Source organism: Egretta garzetta, unplaced genomic scaffold (genome assembly GCF_000687185.1).
Source record: "Egretta garzetta isolate BGI_Z169 unplaced genomic scaffold, ASM68718v1 scaffold96, whole genome shotgun sequence".
Taxonomy (NCBI): domain Eukaryota; kingdom Metazoa; phylum Chordata; class Aves; order Pelecaniformes; family Ardeidae; genus Egretta; species Egretta garzetta.
The window spans coordinates 2,252,543-2,267,375 of NW_009259965.1; the positions used below are offsets into that span (position 1 = coordinate 2,252,543).

Consider the following 14,833-nt stretch of genomic DNA (forward strand, 5'->3'; position numbering starts at 1 on the left):
TACATCCTTTTCATTTATGTAGAAATACACAAATCTATGAGCAAATACAAGCTTTGGTAAATACATATTCTGTGATCTTTTGCAGCTGCCTCAGTGCCAATATCCAGGACAGATTCTGCAGGCTTTCATCACAGACTTGATTTCACAAAAGTCAATTCCACATTTTTGCTAGACACAACTTATAATGCAGCAGAAACTTCTTGTTCTCCAGTAGATTGTGTGTAGGTGGAGCTAGCCCGTTCAGCTGTGTCAACATAGAAAACGGGACAGTATTTAGAGAAGTGGAATGCAATCTGCTTTCGGAAGAAGCTGTGAAGGTACTTCCTAAATTTTTCTCCAGCGAAGGCATAAATTACAGGGTTGATACAACAGTGGATCATTGAGATTGTTTCTGTCACTTGGGTTGCTTTGTGCAATCGGCCACTGCCTTCACAAGTAGTGATGGAAAATGTACCTTGAAAATCACGCAAGAGAATGCAAATGTTGTATGGTGCCCAGAATAAAAAGTAGACAATCATGATGATAAAAATAAGCCTGACTGCTTTATGTTTCTTCTCATTCCTACACTGCAGTAATGTCTTTATAATTTGGGTGTAGCTGCAGATCATAATTAACATTGGAATAACAAGTCCCAGGATGTTCATTTTTAAGGTCAGGAAGTGCTTCCATTCATTTCTCTGCTCTGATGGATAATGAGCACTGCAAGTATAACGTGAATTTTCCTTTTGAGTTTTGTGAAATACCATCCCAGGAACAGAAGCAGAAATAGCAACAGCCCAAGTGACAACACTGGCGAGGATGCCATAGGTAACTGTCCTAGCTTTTAAAGCAAACACTGCATGCACTATGGCCAGATACCTGTCTAGGGTCAGCAGGATTATAAAAAAGATCCCGCTGTAGAAGCCAAGGAGGTAGATGCCTGAGAGAAGTCTACACAGCACCTCCCCAAAAATCCAGTCGTGAACAGCATAATAAGCCCAAAAAGGGAGAGAAAATACAAACAGCAAATCAGAAACTGCCAAATTGAGCAGGTAGATGTCAGTCATACTCTTCAATTTCTTGTATTTTACCAGGATAAGGATAACGAGCACGTTGCCTGTGAGGCCAAATATCACCACCAAAGAATAAAGCGGTGGCAAAAGTTTTGCTGCAAAGTGCTTTTCCTCAGTTCCCATGCATGGCTCTGAACTGTCATAGTCGAATTCTGTTGTCAGTGGCAAGTCATCTAAGTCCACGGTATGGTTTTCCATGGTGCGTTGGTCTGGAAAGGAAGGAAAGGATGTTAAATTAGAAGAAACTCTAAGCTTGGCAGTGAGGGGAATGAAACACACTGATGTCTTCATCTGGAGTGATAAGAATGACTACAGCAAGGTGTGGCAGAGACTGAATTACAGAGCTCCCAGGAAACCGATCTTTAGACCTATGAAGTTATGGTGCTGCGTGTTGGAAGCGTGCTGTGTGTCATCAACGCTGCCTGGTGCGTTTTTCCTCCTCGGTATAGCCTGTCAGCTGCCTGACCCAACCAGAAGCAGAGGAACGATGAATTTAACCCGACAAGTGGGTAGTTCAGGGCTGTTGTGCTCAGTGGTGGCTTTCCAAAGGCGTTGAGTGAGACAGCGAGGCAGCAAGAGGGAAGTACAACAGGGGCTGGCACACAGAGCGTGGCTGTGCTACTCCTTGGCACCTGGCCACCCTCTCATCACACCAGACCATACTGTAGCCCTCACCCAAGGAGGACCAGGCACTGGCAAGGTGTAAACCAGTGCCTGCAAAGGCGCTGTGACATGGGTAAAAAAACCTGACTGCCGCTTGTTCAGGTTGTTCATGACTTCCTGGGAGCCTTTGTGCCTGTGGGAACCAGGTCACTGCAGGCGTGGAAACAACCTTTGTGCAGTACTAAAGATACCCACCTGGTGGACCTGCTGTCCTGGGTGGTGCAGAGCAGCAAGTGGGCAGCGTTGGTCTGGGTTGAAATGGCAAACGTTGCGTCGCTTACAGAGCCTGGGTCAGGCGTAGACCATAGAAGCGTGCTGGTCTTCAGTAGCTCTGGAAGGAAAACGGTGCACAGGCCTGTAGAAAGAACAGATAGTCAAAAACCTTGGGAAAAGGCATAGAAGATGACAGTTGCTATCAGGGTGGGCTGTAACACATGTATCTGTTGTGGCATTGGCATCTTGCTGTCAGGTGTAAGACCTCCCCAGTGCTCGGGGATGAAAGAAGTTTGGATTCCATGTTTCAGTAGCTTTTTAGCAGCCATGATTCAGGAGCTCCAATGGTTGGATTGGCTGAGTGTCTTGAAGGGGGCACAATGGTGAAAGGCAGATGTGGCCATTGCTATGAGTGTGCACTAAGAGTTCTTCATGCATAGCGGTTGGTTGATAATCATCCTTCATCCTTTGTGAGGTGACATAGTAATTGAGGAAGTGCTGGGGTTGCCCGAACTTTGTGTCCCTCCAGTTTTGGTTTGGGAACTGCTGGGTGTAGTGGGCTTCCCTTGCAAGAAGGAGTCACAGCCTGGGAGGTAAGTGTGCAGCAGAACTGTGAAAACCCCATGGCTGGAGTGACACAAGAGCAGGCCCCCAGTCTGCTTTTTGGTAGAAGCTCATAGTGGTCCCTGAAGTGTCTCGTTGTGTCTCTCTAGACAAAACTGTTCAAGTGAAAGGACTATTATCTGTAAGCACAGATCACTCAAAACACTAATGTCCTTACCTTAATTTCTGTCAAAGCTATTAATTTAGCTAAACCTAAGCTGCAGTCTTGGGGTAGGGACTCATTGCTAGGTGTTTGACCACTTTCTTGTGACCTTAAAAATGAGGATCTGAGTCTCTCTGGAGCTGCCAGCTCCCAAGGGAAATTCTTATGCTGCACAGTGCAGATATGAATCTGCCCCCAAAGGAGGAAGCTTTATTGGAGCAAAAGCTGCACCTTGTAAACAAAAAGATGTGCTCTTTGCAAATCTTTTTCCCACCCCTTCCCCACGTTCTTCCTGAGTCTGGCTGTCAAATCTGCTCCTAACAATAGTAAGAATGAGAACATCATGTTTAGTCGTTACTTGGGCATGCTGAGTAGAAGAAAAACTTCTCCAGAAGTTTTCTTCTGGAGAACAAGGAGTAAGAGAAAATTGGCAAGTTTTGTCAGTTTGGGTCTCAGCTTTGCCTACATATAATTCTTGGGGAGAAAATAAGTGCTGTCAAACTCCTCAAAGACTGGCTCTCAGGAAGCTCTGGCAACCTCTATGAAACAGTTTTTTTCCACAGCCGTACTAACTACATAGTTATTACAGTACTGAGATAATGGTTTTGTTGGTAAAGGAAGTGGCTGTGGCTCAGGTGTATTGACAGTAAATAAGCTTATTTCAAAGTATCTAAGGGTTTATATTTCTTAAGTGCTTTCAGCAACTCTTTTATGAAAAAAAGCACCTTTATAAAACACTCTTTGGTCCAAAAAACTAACTTCTTTATTTCAAAATATGACAAGACGTGGGCACTGTGCAAATATTTCGTATTCCCTTCAGCTAGATCTGCTAGATCTATGTCGCATGCCCTGATAGTACAAGTCCCTGGCACTGAATATAGCTAAATATCCCCATCTCTGATGTGTCAGTCAGTCATGCTGTGTACTGGGATTATGGGATGAGGGACTGACTGCAACATAGTGCCAGACCCAGCACGTCCTGTCTTCATTTTGCACCTGCATACGTATACTGATGCATAAACATTGCTATGAGAAACACCTGGGTCTTATGAGTATGTGATGGATGGGATTCATGCAAATATTATTGCAAAATGCTGCCTTGATATTGCATTAATTCTTTTCACAGCAGCCCCTTCTTCCTGCTAACTGCTATCTCAATGCCTTCTCTCCTTTTCTTCTGCCTTCTTGGAAAGACAGCAACATCTTCCCTGCATCTTATCTTCTTCCTTTCAACCTTTTTTCATGCTTAAATTGTGGTCTCCTCTCTGAGCAGTTTCTTCCGCTAACAGCCTCATTCCTCTAGCCTAGCCTTTGGTTCAGAAGTCTCTCTCTGCAAAAATACTTACTACCCTGAACTGTGTACAGTATCCAGCACATGCTGACAATGGAAACTGCAGATACTAATTTGGAAACCAGAAAAAGGAATTGTAAGTGCTTTATGCTATAATCTCACTGGTTTAGGAAACAGTGTTGGCTACTGGCTAGAATGCTTCACTGGGTTAATCAGCCTGGGTTGTTTATCTAATTAGACTGGGCTTATGTTTCTTGATCAATACGAAGAAATCCCAAAGATAATCCTGGAAGATCTCTGAAGTAAGGATATTTCAAGAAGATGCCTATACTATTTTGAATACAGTTTAGATAAATGCAATATTTCTAGAGACCTGCAATCTGCTATACAAATTCTGTTGCTCTGATTGAGACTAGCAGTCATGCAGTTTTCAAGAGAAAAGCTCTCCATAGAAAAGCTGAGCAAACTCGTGTCACTGTTTCTTGCTGAGTTTCAGGTCAGAGCTTTCTGTTTTTAAAGAGGCAAAGATTTTGTTAAAGTGAGTTTCAGTTCATTTACACAGTGCTATAAAATGGTAACAAAAAGGTGTAGTAAACAGGGGTAAAATGCTAAGCTATGCTGCATGTAAAGAGGTGCTGTGAGGCAGAGTGATAAATACAATTTCAGATTTTTTGTGGTCATCCTGTGAGAAGAGTAAGTACTCTTCACTCAAATGAGCTGTTTTGTCTTTGCACTAAGTTTTAAAATCCAGATTTCCATCATTATCTATCATCTTCAGAGAAAAAATCAGAGAGGCGTGCTCCATTATATTTCTTACTCAGATCAATCACTAGAGATTTATTTCTTCACTTACCTGGATCCTCTACTTAAGTGCTGTAGTGGTTCTGTCCTTTAAAAATAGTGTGTTTCATTTAACATAGCCTATGCATTTCCCCAGGGTAATTTTTAAAGATGAGTACACTGGTAAGATTCCACAAGTATTTTTCACCTCAGGCATTAGACTCCCAAGCAACTACTAAATGCTAACAAAAAAGAAAAAAGAAGCAGACTTACCATGTATCTTACGGTGCAAGTGATGGCTTTGATTATTGCATCCAGAGTAACGCTAAACCGATGTGTCAGTCACAAGAAGAAGGTCAAAAACACCTCTTCCTGCATCAAGAAGGATGTATCAGTTTGAAAATTTCTAGCAAACAAATCTGTTTTCATTTAAAAAAAGTCAAGGAGCAGTTCTCTTTTTTCTAAAAATGGGTCATCAGATGTTACTTTTCTAACTGTGAGATGTGCAGAGATGTTGAAATTGTGGAGGAGCCTCTTAGGAGCTGAACTCAAGGTTTCACAACCCACAGCTGTAGTTTTAGAAAAAGGCTTTTATAGCATTGTTTTCTCTTTTTCATATAGCTAATCTCCTTGAATCAAGAACAGTTTACATGAGGTTCATCCCTTTACATTTCTTAATCATTAGCTTTCTTTTATGTTTTTTTGTCCCATAATAAAAAGTGGAGCTTTTGAATGAAGCTTATGCTTCTGTTCAGAATTACCTGCACTTTCTGTTAGCTTGCTCTGAGTTGCAGTCCTTAGATTTTAAGAGATTTGATTGCTTCTGTTTTTCTCTAACCTGGTCTTTTGGACTGTGGTTTTTATTTTAATCCCTCCTGTAAGACTATTACTTAGTCTATATAGTGAGTCTGACCTTCTGACTGTTACTTTTGGGAATTCAGCTTCAGAAAAGCCTGATAGAATCATATTTCTTATCAACTTATTTTCTTGTGGCTGATACCTGTGACTTTCAGAATTAAACTGAAGCTGCACCATGAGCAGCTTTTTAGATCTTTCTTAGACATCAAAGAAACCACACAGGGGGTAGGAAAGGTACAGAGGAAGCAAGAAAGAGATGGTGCCTTATCAGATACTTGAGAATCCCTGGGAGAGAAACCCTGACAAGATATCTAATAAAGTGCAACCTCCTGTGTCCCCTTGACATCTCTTTGGAGGGTCCTGGAGTACCTCATTTTATCAACCTAGTGAAGGCACTAAAGGGATGTCTTTCCTGCACTCAGTCCTTAGTTTCCTTAAAAGATTTAAAATGCCAAAAGCCCAGTGGAGATGTCTTGCTTTGGATGCTGCCATTCCTTAATGGACATGGGAATCACAGCTTCTGAGGGGAGACAGTAAAAAGCAAAAAGCTAAGTCTCCTTTCCTTGTCAGCCCTTCTTTGCATGAGGAACTAATCAAGGTCTTTATTCTGTAGGATCAATAGAATTCTCTCTTATTTCCTAATCAGCTGTTCTGATGAGCTCTCTAAGGGCGGGAGTCTCAGCATCAAAATTAATGGCCACTGTAGGGTATTATAAGGGTATGTTCCCACTACCTTACCTTGATGGACTGTATTAGACCCCGTATACAGTCAGTGGAAAGAGCTGCTTCTAAAAATGTTTCCACTACACCTAAATCAAGCTCCTAATTACTGCCAAACTGTGCTGACAAAATCTGCACTTTTATAATGAGTTCTTATAATTATTAAACATGGTATTGTATCAAATTAATTTTTCAATGTATAATTCCTAAACAGTCTACATATTGAAATTAACAGCCATTTTAAGGATGTCTTTCTGAAGCCTGCTTCATTGTTCACTATTTGTTACATGTTACTGAACCTACTGGAGGCTCTAAAACCTTTCATAATCTCACACTGTGTGAACAGGGGAAACAGTCTCAAACCTGTTGTTGGATTTGCCCATTTTTCATCAAGCTTTTGATTCTGAAATATGCTCTCACAAAACTGGTCTCAAACGTTTGAACTAACAACAACTTAAAATAAGACCTGTGTAGGCTGGTCTTCAGCAGTGGTCCCTCATTCTCATAGATTCATTGGCTTTATTAATCTGTTTGATTTTGCTGCTTATAGCTTTTCATTCTCATAGCTCAGTCTGATCAGCAAGCATAGCTGGGTATTTAATTTACTGAACAGCATCGTAAGATCGCAGAGGGTATTGCACACCAACAGAGGGCCTCTGCCACTCATGGTTATAGCAGCTGACTAAGGAGAATGGTTTTGGTCTGCTCACCAGCTGGGTCTTACAGCTGGATGAGAGACTCCCCACAGAGAGTGTGAATAGCTCTGACACTTGGCAGCCCAAATACAGGGACACACCGGCAGCAGGCACCTGGACTGTGTCTTTGTTATCAGCACCTACACAATATGTTCAGTTAACTCTACACCAGCTGCAGATAAGCAGAGCTGCTGGGAAGTCGGATTTGATCAGGTCTTGCATGTGGCTGTAGGCAAGTCCAGGCACCCCTGTGCTGTTTGCTGGGTGCTGGGGTGCTGGTGCTGCATTGTTGTTCATCGGTGCTGTTAGGACACGATCTTTCTTTTACCTCCCCTCTCCACTCCCCTACTCCCCTCAGTCACTCTCAGTGGGCCCCTGCAGGACTCGACCTCCCATCCAGTCTGAAGCTCCATCACACCAGACTGAGGGACTGGCCATCTTCCTGCAGCATCACCTCCTCCTCCCTGCTGCCTTTGGATTGCCTCCATCTAGTGTGCATGTCAAGAGTGAGGCAGTTACAAATCACATTTTTTCGGCTTTTCTCAATCCCTTGCCCAGCATTTCTTTGAAAAAGTGCACTGCTGCTTGCCATGAGCTACAGAAGATTTTAAGCATCTTTACCTACAGCTGAACCTCATAATTTTACCAAGAAATTGAAGCTATTTGATAATAAAAGGAATAATACAGTGGGGTGATATAGCTTGGAATTTTACCTATTATGGTTTTACTTTGAGAGGAGTAGAAGTTATGTTTAGTGGTGTGGGTCTTGCATGTGGCTGTAGGCAAGTCCAGGCACCCCTGTGCTGTTTGCTGGGTGCTGGGGTGCTGGTGCTGCATTGTTGTTCATCGGTGCTGTTAGGACACGATCTTTCTTTTACCTCCCCTCTCCACTCCCCTACTCCCCTCAGTCACTCTCAGTGGGCCCCTGCAGGACTCGACCTCCCATCCAGTCTGAAGCTCCATCACACCAGACTGAGGGACTGGCCATCTTCCTGCAGCATCACCTCCTCCTCCCTGCTGCCTTTGGATTGCCTCCATCTAGTGTGCATGTCAAGAGTGAGGCAGTTACAAATCACATTTTTTCGGCTTTTCTCAATCCCTTGCCCAGCATTTCTTTGAAAAAGTGCACTGCTGCTTGCCATGAGCTACAGAAGATTTTAAGCATCTTTACCTACAGCTGAACCTCATAATTTTACCAAGAAATTGAAGCTATTTGATAATAAAAGGAATAATACAGTGGGGTGATATAGCTTGGAATTTTACCTATTATGGTTTTACTTTGAGAGGAGTAGAAGTTATGTTTAGTGGTGTGACACTCATTCCCTTCATAAAGACATTCCAGGAATGGTGATGGGTTTTGTTCCTTACCTGTGGGGCTCAAGTTGATTTACTCAGCAAGTATGCGGCCATGTACACTGTCAAGTCAAACCGCATTTGTGAATCTCTTCTATCTAGTGACTGATTATATGATTCACCTTCATGTTAATCAGGCCATCACACTGAAGTACCCAGCATCTGAGCGATATGGCACTCTCACAAGGAGATGTCATCATTTATGTGAAGTCTACACGAGTACTGAAGTGTCTACTGGGACACATACCAGATGCTCACGTACCGGTGTGACATACAAATGCCATCAAACAGAATTATGGGTACCAAAAATTGAAAATGCAACTAACAGTTTCCATTTAATTTATTACAAACTTGCGTCACCTAAAGAAGAAAGACTGGGGGAAAAAAAAGGCCTAGGACAGAGATACACAATATGATAGTGCACAACACTTATCAAAGTCTGTAACTACAGCGATCATCCTCTGCATCTAGGGAAGAGGTCTAATGAAGACATGTGAACACAGACTAGATGCATTTCTTTTTCCATTGGTTCCACCAATTATATCTCAATTTATTACTTGTTATATTCACAAAATCCAAATTAGGTTAGTATTAGCATAGACTTTATTTAATCAGTAATAGTTAAATAGTTAAATGTCTCTGTTTTGAAGAGGCTGAATAAAGACATCCAACTAAAACCGTTCTGTTGCTTAGGGTTTTTTTTTCTTATCAGCCTTTTTTTTCAGGCTTTCGAGTTCTTGTGACTCACCTTTTGCTGCCACTGTACAATCACACCCAATCTTATCATCTGTGAGATATATTCTTTTGAGGAAAATGGGGTAAAAAACATTATGTATCACATCCTAAGATTTCTGTCATGGAGACTAGTAAAAAAATAAACCCAACAAAACATTTTACATGTTTCACAGGTTCGAGGAAGATGGGTTGCAAAAAACAAACTCCGGAAGACACAAACATTTCTTCTTGTGAATTAACACTACTTCTTCACACTTTCGTTTACTGGCAGTAAAACAGTAAGATCGGGGGGGGTGGTGGTGTCCCTATTATTCTTCTGTCTTCTGTTTGTTCCTCTCTTATAAATCTTGCACATACATAATTATCCATTGCAGCACATACTAATTCCATTGTCATTGTATTATTTTTGGTTTGGCTTTCCCCAAGCTGCTCTTACTGAACTAGCTGTGTTTCCTCATGTAATGAGGAGGAAGACAGCATTGCTTCCTTCTACCGTTTTTATCCAGGCTTCTGATGTATGCTGCCCTGTTTTATATATAAGGGGTTATCATAGTACAATAGATTTTACTTTTAGGTCATAGCTATGTATTTCACAAATTTTCAGCCCTCAGAATCTCTTTTTTACATAGCCTTTAATTCTCACACTTTTCTGTTTTCAGGTACATTTATAGTACATAAATGCTAGGTCTAGAGGTGCTGTTTGGGGCTATCTCAACTGTGAATCAGAAACAATCCTGGACCTTTTATCGGGCAGGCTGGGAAAATCACACACCAAATTTCTTCCCAGTGAAAACTAGGTCACAGAAAAGGTGGACAGAATCTGTACAATGACAAGGTATGTGCAAGGACCCAGGAACCAGAAACTACTTTTGGGTGCCAAAGATTAGATGTAGTCTATAATTGTCCATACCTTATGTCCCTGCAAGTAATGTCCAAATGGCTCCTTCACTTCCATCTACTTTCCATTCCATTCAAAAAGTCTGGTATCAGGACAGGTTGTGTCATTAGTGTCCTATGGTTTAGCGTCCTGCTGGCGCAACATCGTAGACGGTTCTGCAAAGCTCATTGTCACTTGAAGGTTTGTGCAGTTTTGTATATTGGCCTGCGTATCTGCTAATGCTGCCCTCCTCCAGTTCAGTGTTGTGGCCCCATCTTTCCAGGTTCAGTCATTTCAGGCTTAAAACCCTCAAACCCAGATGGCTGTCACTGTCACAGGAATTACAAAACTGCTTGGCAGTTACACAAACTTACACTTATCTTTTCCCTACCATTCTATTTTCTGAATGAAGTACAGCTCCTAATAGGCGTTGCCAGAATATGAGTACAAAGCAATGCCTTCACCCCTTATTTCTTGATAAACATCCTTATTTGGTTTGGCCTGACTACTATTGATATTCTAAATGCACCAGAATTTTCTGGTTTGGTTTTGTTTCCTCTGCTAGCTTAAATTTTTTTAATTGCTATACTAAGGTGTAAAGCTTCTAAGCCCACAGTAACCACAGTAGCCACTAGGAGAAGGCCAGTATGCATCAGCAGCTGTAAACAGCAGCAAAACTAGACTTCAAAATGAGCAGTATCTGCCTGTTGTGCCGCTTAACCTCATCAGCATCATGTTCTCCTGGCTCTCCATTTCTTTGGTTTTTGTAGCTGGAACAAAATACCATGTAAATTTGTCCTTATGTTCTTTGTATTTACCCCTTTCATAATTTTCACTGGAAGGACTGATATTTATTTTGGAGCTTCATAACTGAAAGTCTCTCTTACTGACCCAAATCTTCTAATGTTCTGCTTAAAGTATTTATCTCCGATCTTCCCATTACTTTGGCTATTACTTTATGAGCCTCTGTGTTAAAGCTAATAAAGTCATTCTCTCATCTTTTGCTACTACTTTTTCCTATTTATCCATTTTCATCTGCTCCTCTTCCTTTATACTCCGTTTACCCTTACCTTATCTAAAATATATACACACATGTTCACAGTTGGGTTAACAGACAAGAAGTCTCATGACAGGAACATCCCTATGCACTGATTACCAGAAGTTTCACTATTTCTATGTTTGTCCATTAGATACTTACCACAGACAAACCAATGCCAGTCATTACAAATCTGGTGGTTGGTTGTGAGTACTGCCAGCACTCACCAATACCCTACATGCACTTTTGCTGCATTTCCTTTTGCCCCTTTGGAAGTCTGCCTGACTGTCAGCAGAGTTAGTTACCTTTTGCTGTGTGGGGCATTCCTCCCCACATGCTTCTGAACATGTGGCAGTAGCATCTCCTAAGAGGAAGGTCAGGCTCTGTCCTGTCCTGTGCACAAACTAAAATGTTTGGCTGGTTTCAGGGCTGTGTGTAGGTATTTGTCCATGGCACCTGGACATTCTTTTCATAAGCATGCGGAAAGCCCAGTCAACGCATTATCTCTTCAGAAGTTCAGTGCCCAAAATTTTGAACTTGTGACAGTTTCCACTTAGCTGTTCAACATTTGTTGTAAAGCAACGATTTGCCTGTAGTGTTCACAGAGCTCCTGTCTTGAATCTTTTTGGTGTTCTGGTGCTACTTGCACACTCTCTCAGATGCTTGCTTTTGTTTCCTCAATATCTCACCAGAGCAGCTTGTGTAGGCTTCTTCTCTGCTGTAATTACAATTCTGGTGTGCCTTGCCATTTTCTTAACATACCTTTAGTTCATTGCACAGTTTCTGTGTATCTGCCTGCTTCTCTGGCTCTTGCATACACACTGTACCTTCATCTCAATGGTTTTTCTTGCAGAGCTCTAGTTATGGAGTATTTGTCTCCCATATGTAAAATTTCCCCCACCTCTCTGCCAAGGTGACTTGTCTTCTCTTTCATAGGGACTGGGGGATCTTGTTGATATCTTCCCCATGGGTAGCTCCATCCCACTGTGACCAGACTGCTTGAAGTCCTGCTAGCCTAATTTGGAGCTACCTGGCCTGCAGCTACACCATGCTGCAGCCACATCTGACTGATTAAGACTCAAAATCTGCCACAAAACTATCTCGAGCCTTGTTTGTCTCAGTGCAAAGCTGCAATGAAGGATCAAGGATTATCCTGCCTGGGCACATAACATAACAATAAGCTAATCTTTAGGTTTAGTTTGTCTTCCTGCCAGCTGAAAATAGAAACTGCAAATCAGAAAACAAAAGCGGTGGGGAGGAGGTGTGGATCATAGGCTGAAAAAAGGAATTGGAACAGTGGAACAGGGAGAATGATATGGTGAAGCAGAACCATATTTCCATATTGAGCTTTGAATGCTTAAAGTTCCTTACACGTAAAACCTGGGAAAGCAGGTACACCACTTTGCTGGGGTCACCTTATGCAGTGCAAGGAGATCTGAAATTGGCTGCAGAAAGTCTATGGAGAATCCTGTCTTTATCCCAATATTAATAGAGTGCCATCCTTTATTACTCTCCTTTATTGCTGCTCTTCCCCTATTGTCGTGGTTTGGGTCAGCTGTCCCGGCTGTGTCCCTTCCCAGCTTCCCCTGCACCTGGCAGAGCTGAGAGCTGAGAAGTCCTTGGCCAGTCTTAGTACTACTTAGCAACAACTAAAAACATCAGTGTGTTATCAACATTCTTTTAGTACTAAATCCAAAACACAGCACTATGCAAGCCACTATGAAGAAAATTAACTCTATCCCGGCGGAAACCAGGACACCTATACACATCCCTGTTTCTCCTACCTGTCAAATTTCACCCATCTAAAGTCTGTGGCCCCAGTCTTTTCCTGAGGCTATCATAATGCACTCTTCTCAAGCTTGCAGGTGGATAAAAGCCGTGCCAGCTACAGTAGTTTCTGGACTGGGCAGACAGTTCCCTGCTTGTTTGGTTTGGTTTGCTTTGCTGGAGTGTGGTATCGCAAGTGTTTAAGTCCATAGTTGCTTCTTTTGCAGCCTCCATTCTGGCAGCAGAGCTGATGTCCTTTTGCTTAGGAGGAGAACATGGGCTACAGGGTATACATTGTTTTTCAGATGCAGATTTTATTAATTTCACTGCGTTAACTTGAAAGGAGAAAGAAATTTAATTCTAACAAGAAAAGAATTGTAATTAAAACACAGCAGTAGAAATATCACAGTTACAGCTGGATTTGTATCACACAACTAATTTATGCTTTAATATTAAAAAGGTGCTTTTGCTTTAGTGCAGTAAAAAAGTACAAAAGAAAGGAAAAATGTTCTTTCCAAGCAAGAAAGCTTACTGTGAGGGTAGGTTTTAGTCTTTTCTTTGGTCTGTCTGTGGCTCTTAACCTTACAAGGTAGCGGCCAGATTATAATAGCTGATAGGATAAAAGCTAACAACTAATATAAGCAGTGCCTTGATGTGGTAAGGCTAGAGGCGCAAGAGAATTTGCACCGCCTAGATTAAGGCATCTGATTCCTAAATTAAGACGCTGTCATTTCCAGGCTCCTTCTATAGTCAGACAGGTAATCTTCTCCAGAGGCCGTTTGGATCATGTCTGCTTCTGACTCAGGCATCTCTTTTTCTCTGCTGACCGCTGAGGGACCTTGAAGAGATTTGCTGTTAATTTAGGCATCCAAGTCACGTGCCTAATGTTAAGTGGTGTGGAATCCTCTCTTGTGTCCTTATGTTTCCTGGAGGCTAGTTGAACCTGCCCCTCCACATTTCCGTGAGCAAGGCTTTACATGCATGTGTGGTGCCCTTTGAAGTAAATGGGAAAAAAAAAGAAGTACAGTCCACTTCCATCAGGAGTGCTCACCTGCACTTCCTTACAGTTTGAAGCAAGTTCTCCACTATGCCTCTCCCTCCTCTTCTTTGCTAACTTCATGTCCCTAGAATACCACTTTCTTTTACAGGGAAATTCCTAATAATGGCATAGAAGTATGGCTGTAGGACACCAGTAGTCTAACAGTCTTGAATCTCCAATTAGTATGCAGTTCTAATTGAGGCACCAGTTGGCCATGGGCACTCTCCTTCTGGGAGGACAAAGTGGATATGTCTTCTCTGCAGTTGGCTGCTTTTGCAGTTCCAAGGCTACTGTCTGCTTAGAAGCGTATCCCAAACATCAGACAATGAATGTGAAAAGCATGTTTTTCTCATGCAGGAGCACAGTCTGACACACTTACTGCATCCGCCATGTAAAGTCTTCCTCTACACACATGATTTGCCTGTCCCGAACTAGGGAGGTCTCCACTCAGTACTGTGCTCATGGTCTCCAAAATCTTTCAGAGGGTCCTGATATTTTTTTCATACAGAATCTTGCATACCAAATACCAAGGTAATTTTCATTCTGGCCTTGCAGATCTTTCCTGATGTGCTTTTATTGCTGAAGTGCTGTTTTCCTTGGAGAGATATGATTTATCAGAAACAAGCTCATGTTTTTTGGGGGTGCAACATTGCCTTGTGCAGTCAGTAGACAGTGCACGTAGTTTCTTGCAAAATTGCGCCCACAAAAATCACAATGTCGCCCATTAAAATCCCACTTTGGAAAATGTTAGCAACTGAACAGTGATATGGCAGGCATAAAATTAAAGAAGTAGAATCAAAATACTATAACTTAGCCTATAGTCAAAAGGATTATGTTTAAAAATTACTACAATATTAGCTAACAGATAAATCCTTGGGTTAAATGGCCCCAGTAAGATAAAGGTCACTCAACTGAGTCAGTCAATGGTCATCAGAGTAGAGATATTGCCTTGATATAACTCATATTCATCCTCAAATTCTTTTTTACG

The 14,833-nt window shown here is 41.9% G+C and overlaps 1 protein-coding gene across 1 annotated transcript; it reads right to left on the reverse strand.

Moving 5' to 3' along the window:
* Positions 1-6: 6 nt before the first annotated feature.
* Positions 7-5,179, reverse strand: LOC104127512 (C-C chemokine receptor type 5). The gene is made up of 3 exons (XM_009640188.2): positions 5,039-5,179; positions 1,911-2,070; positions 7-1,261 (listed from the first exon to the last, which is right to left on the reverse strand). The coding sequence occupies exon 3, from the start codon at positions 1,248-1,250 to the stop codon at positions 180-182; it is 1,071 nt and encodes a 356-aa protein (XP_009638483.1). The 5' UTR covers positions 1,251-1,261; positions 1,911-2,070; positions 5,039-5,179; the 3' UTR covers positions 7-179.
* Positions 5,180-14,833: the final 9,654 nt, after the last annotated feature.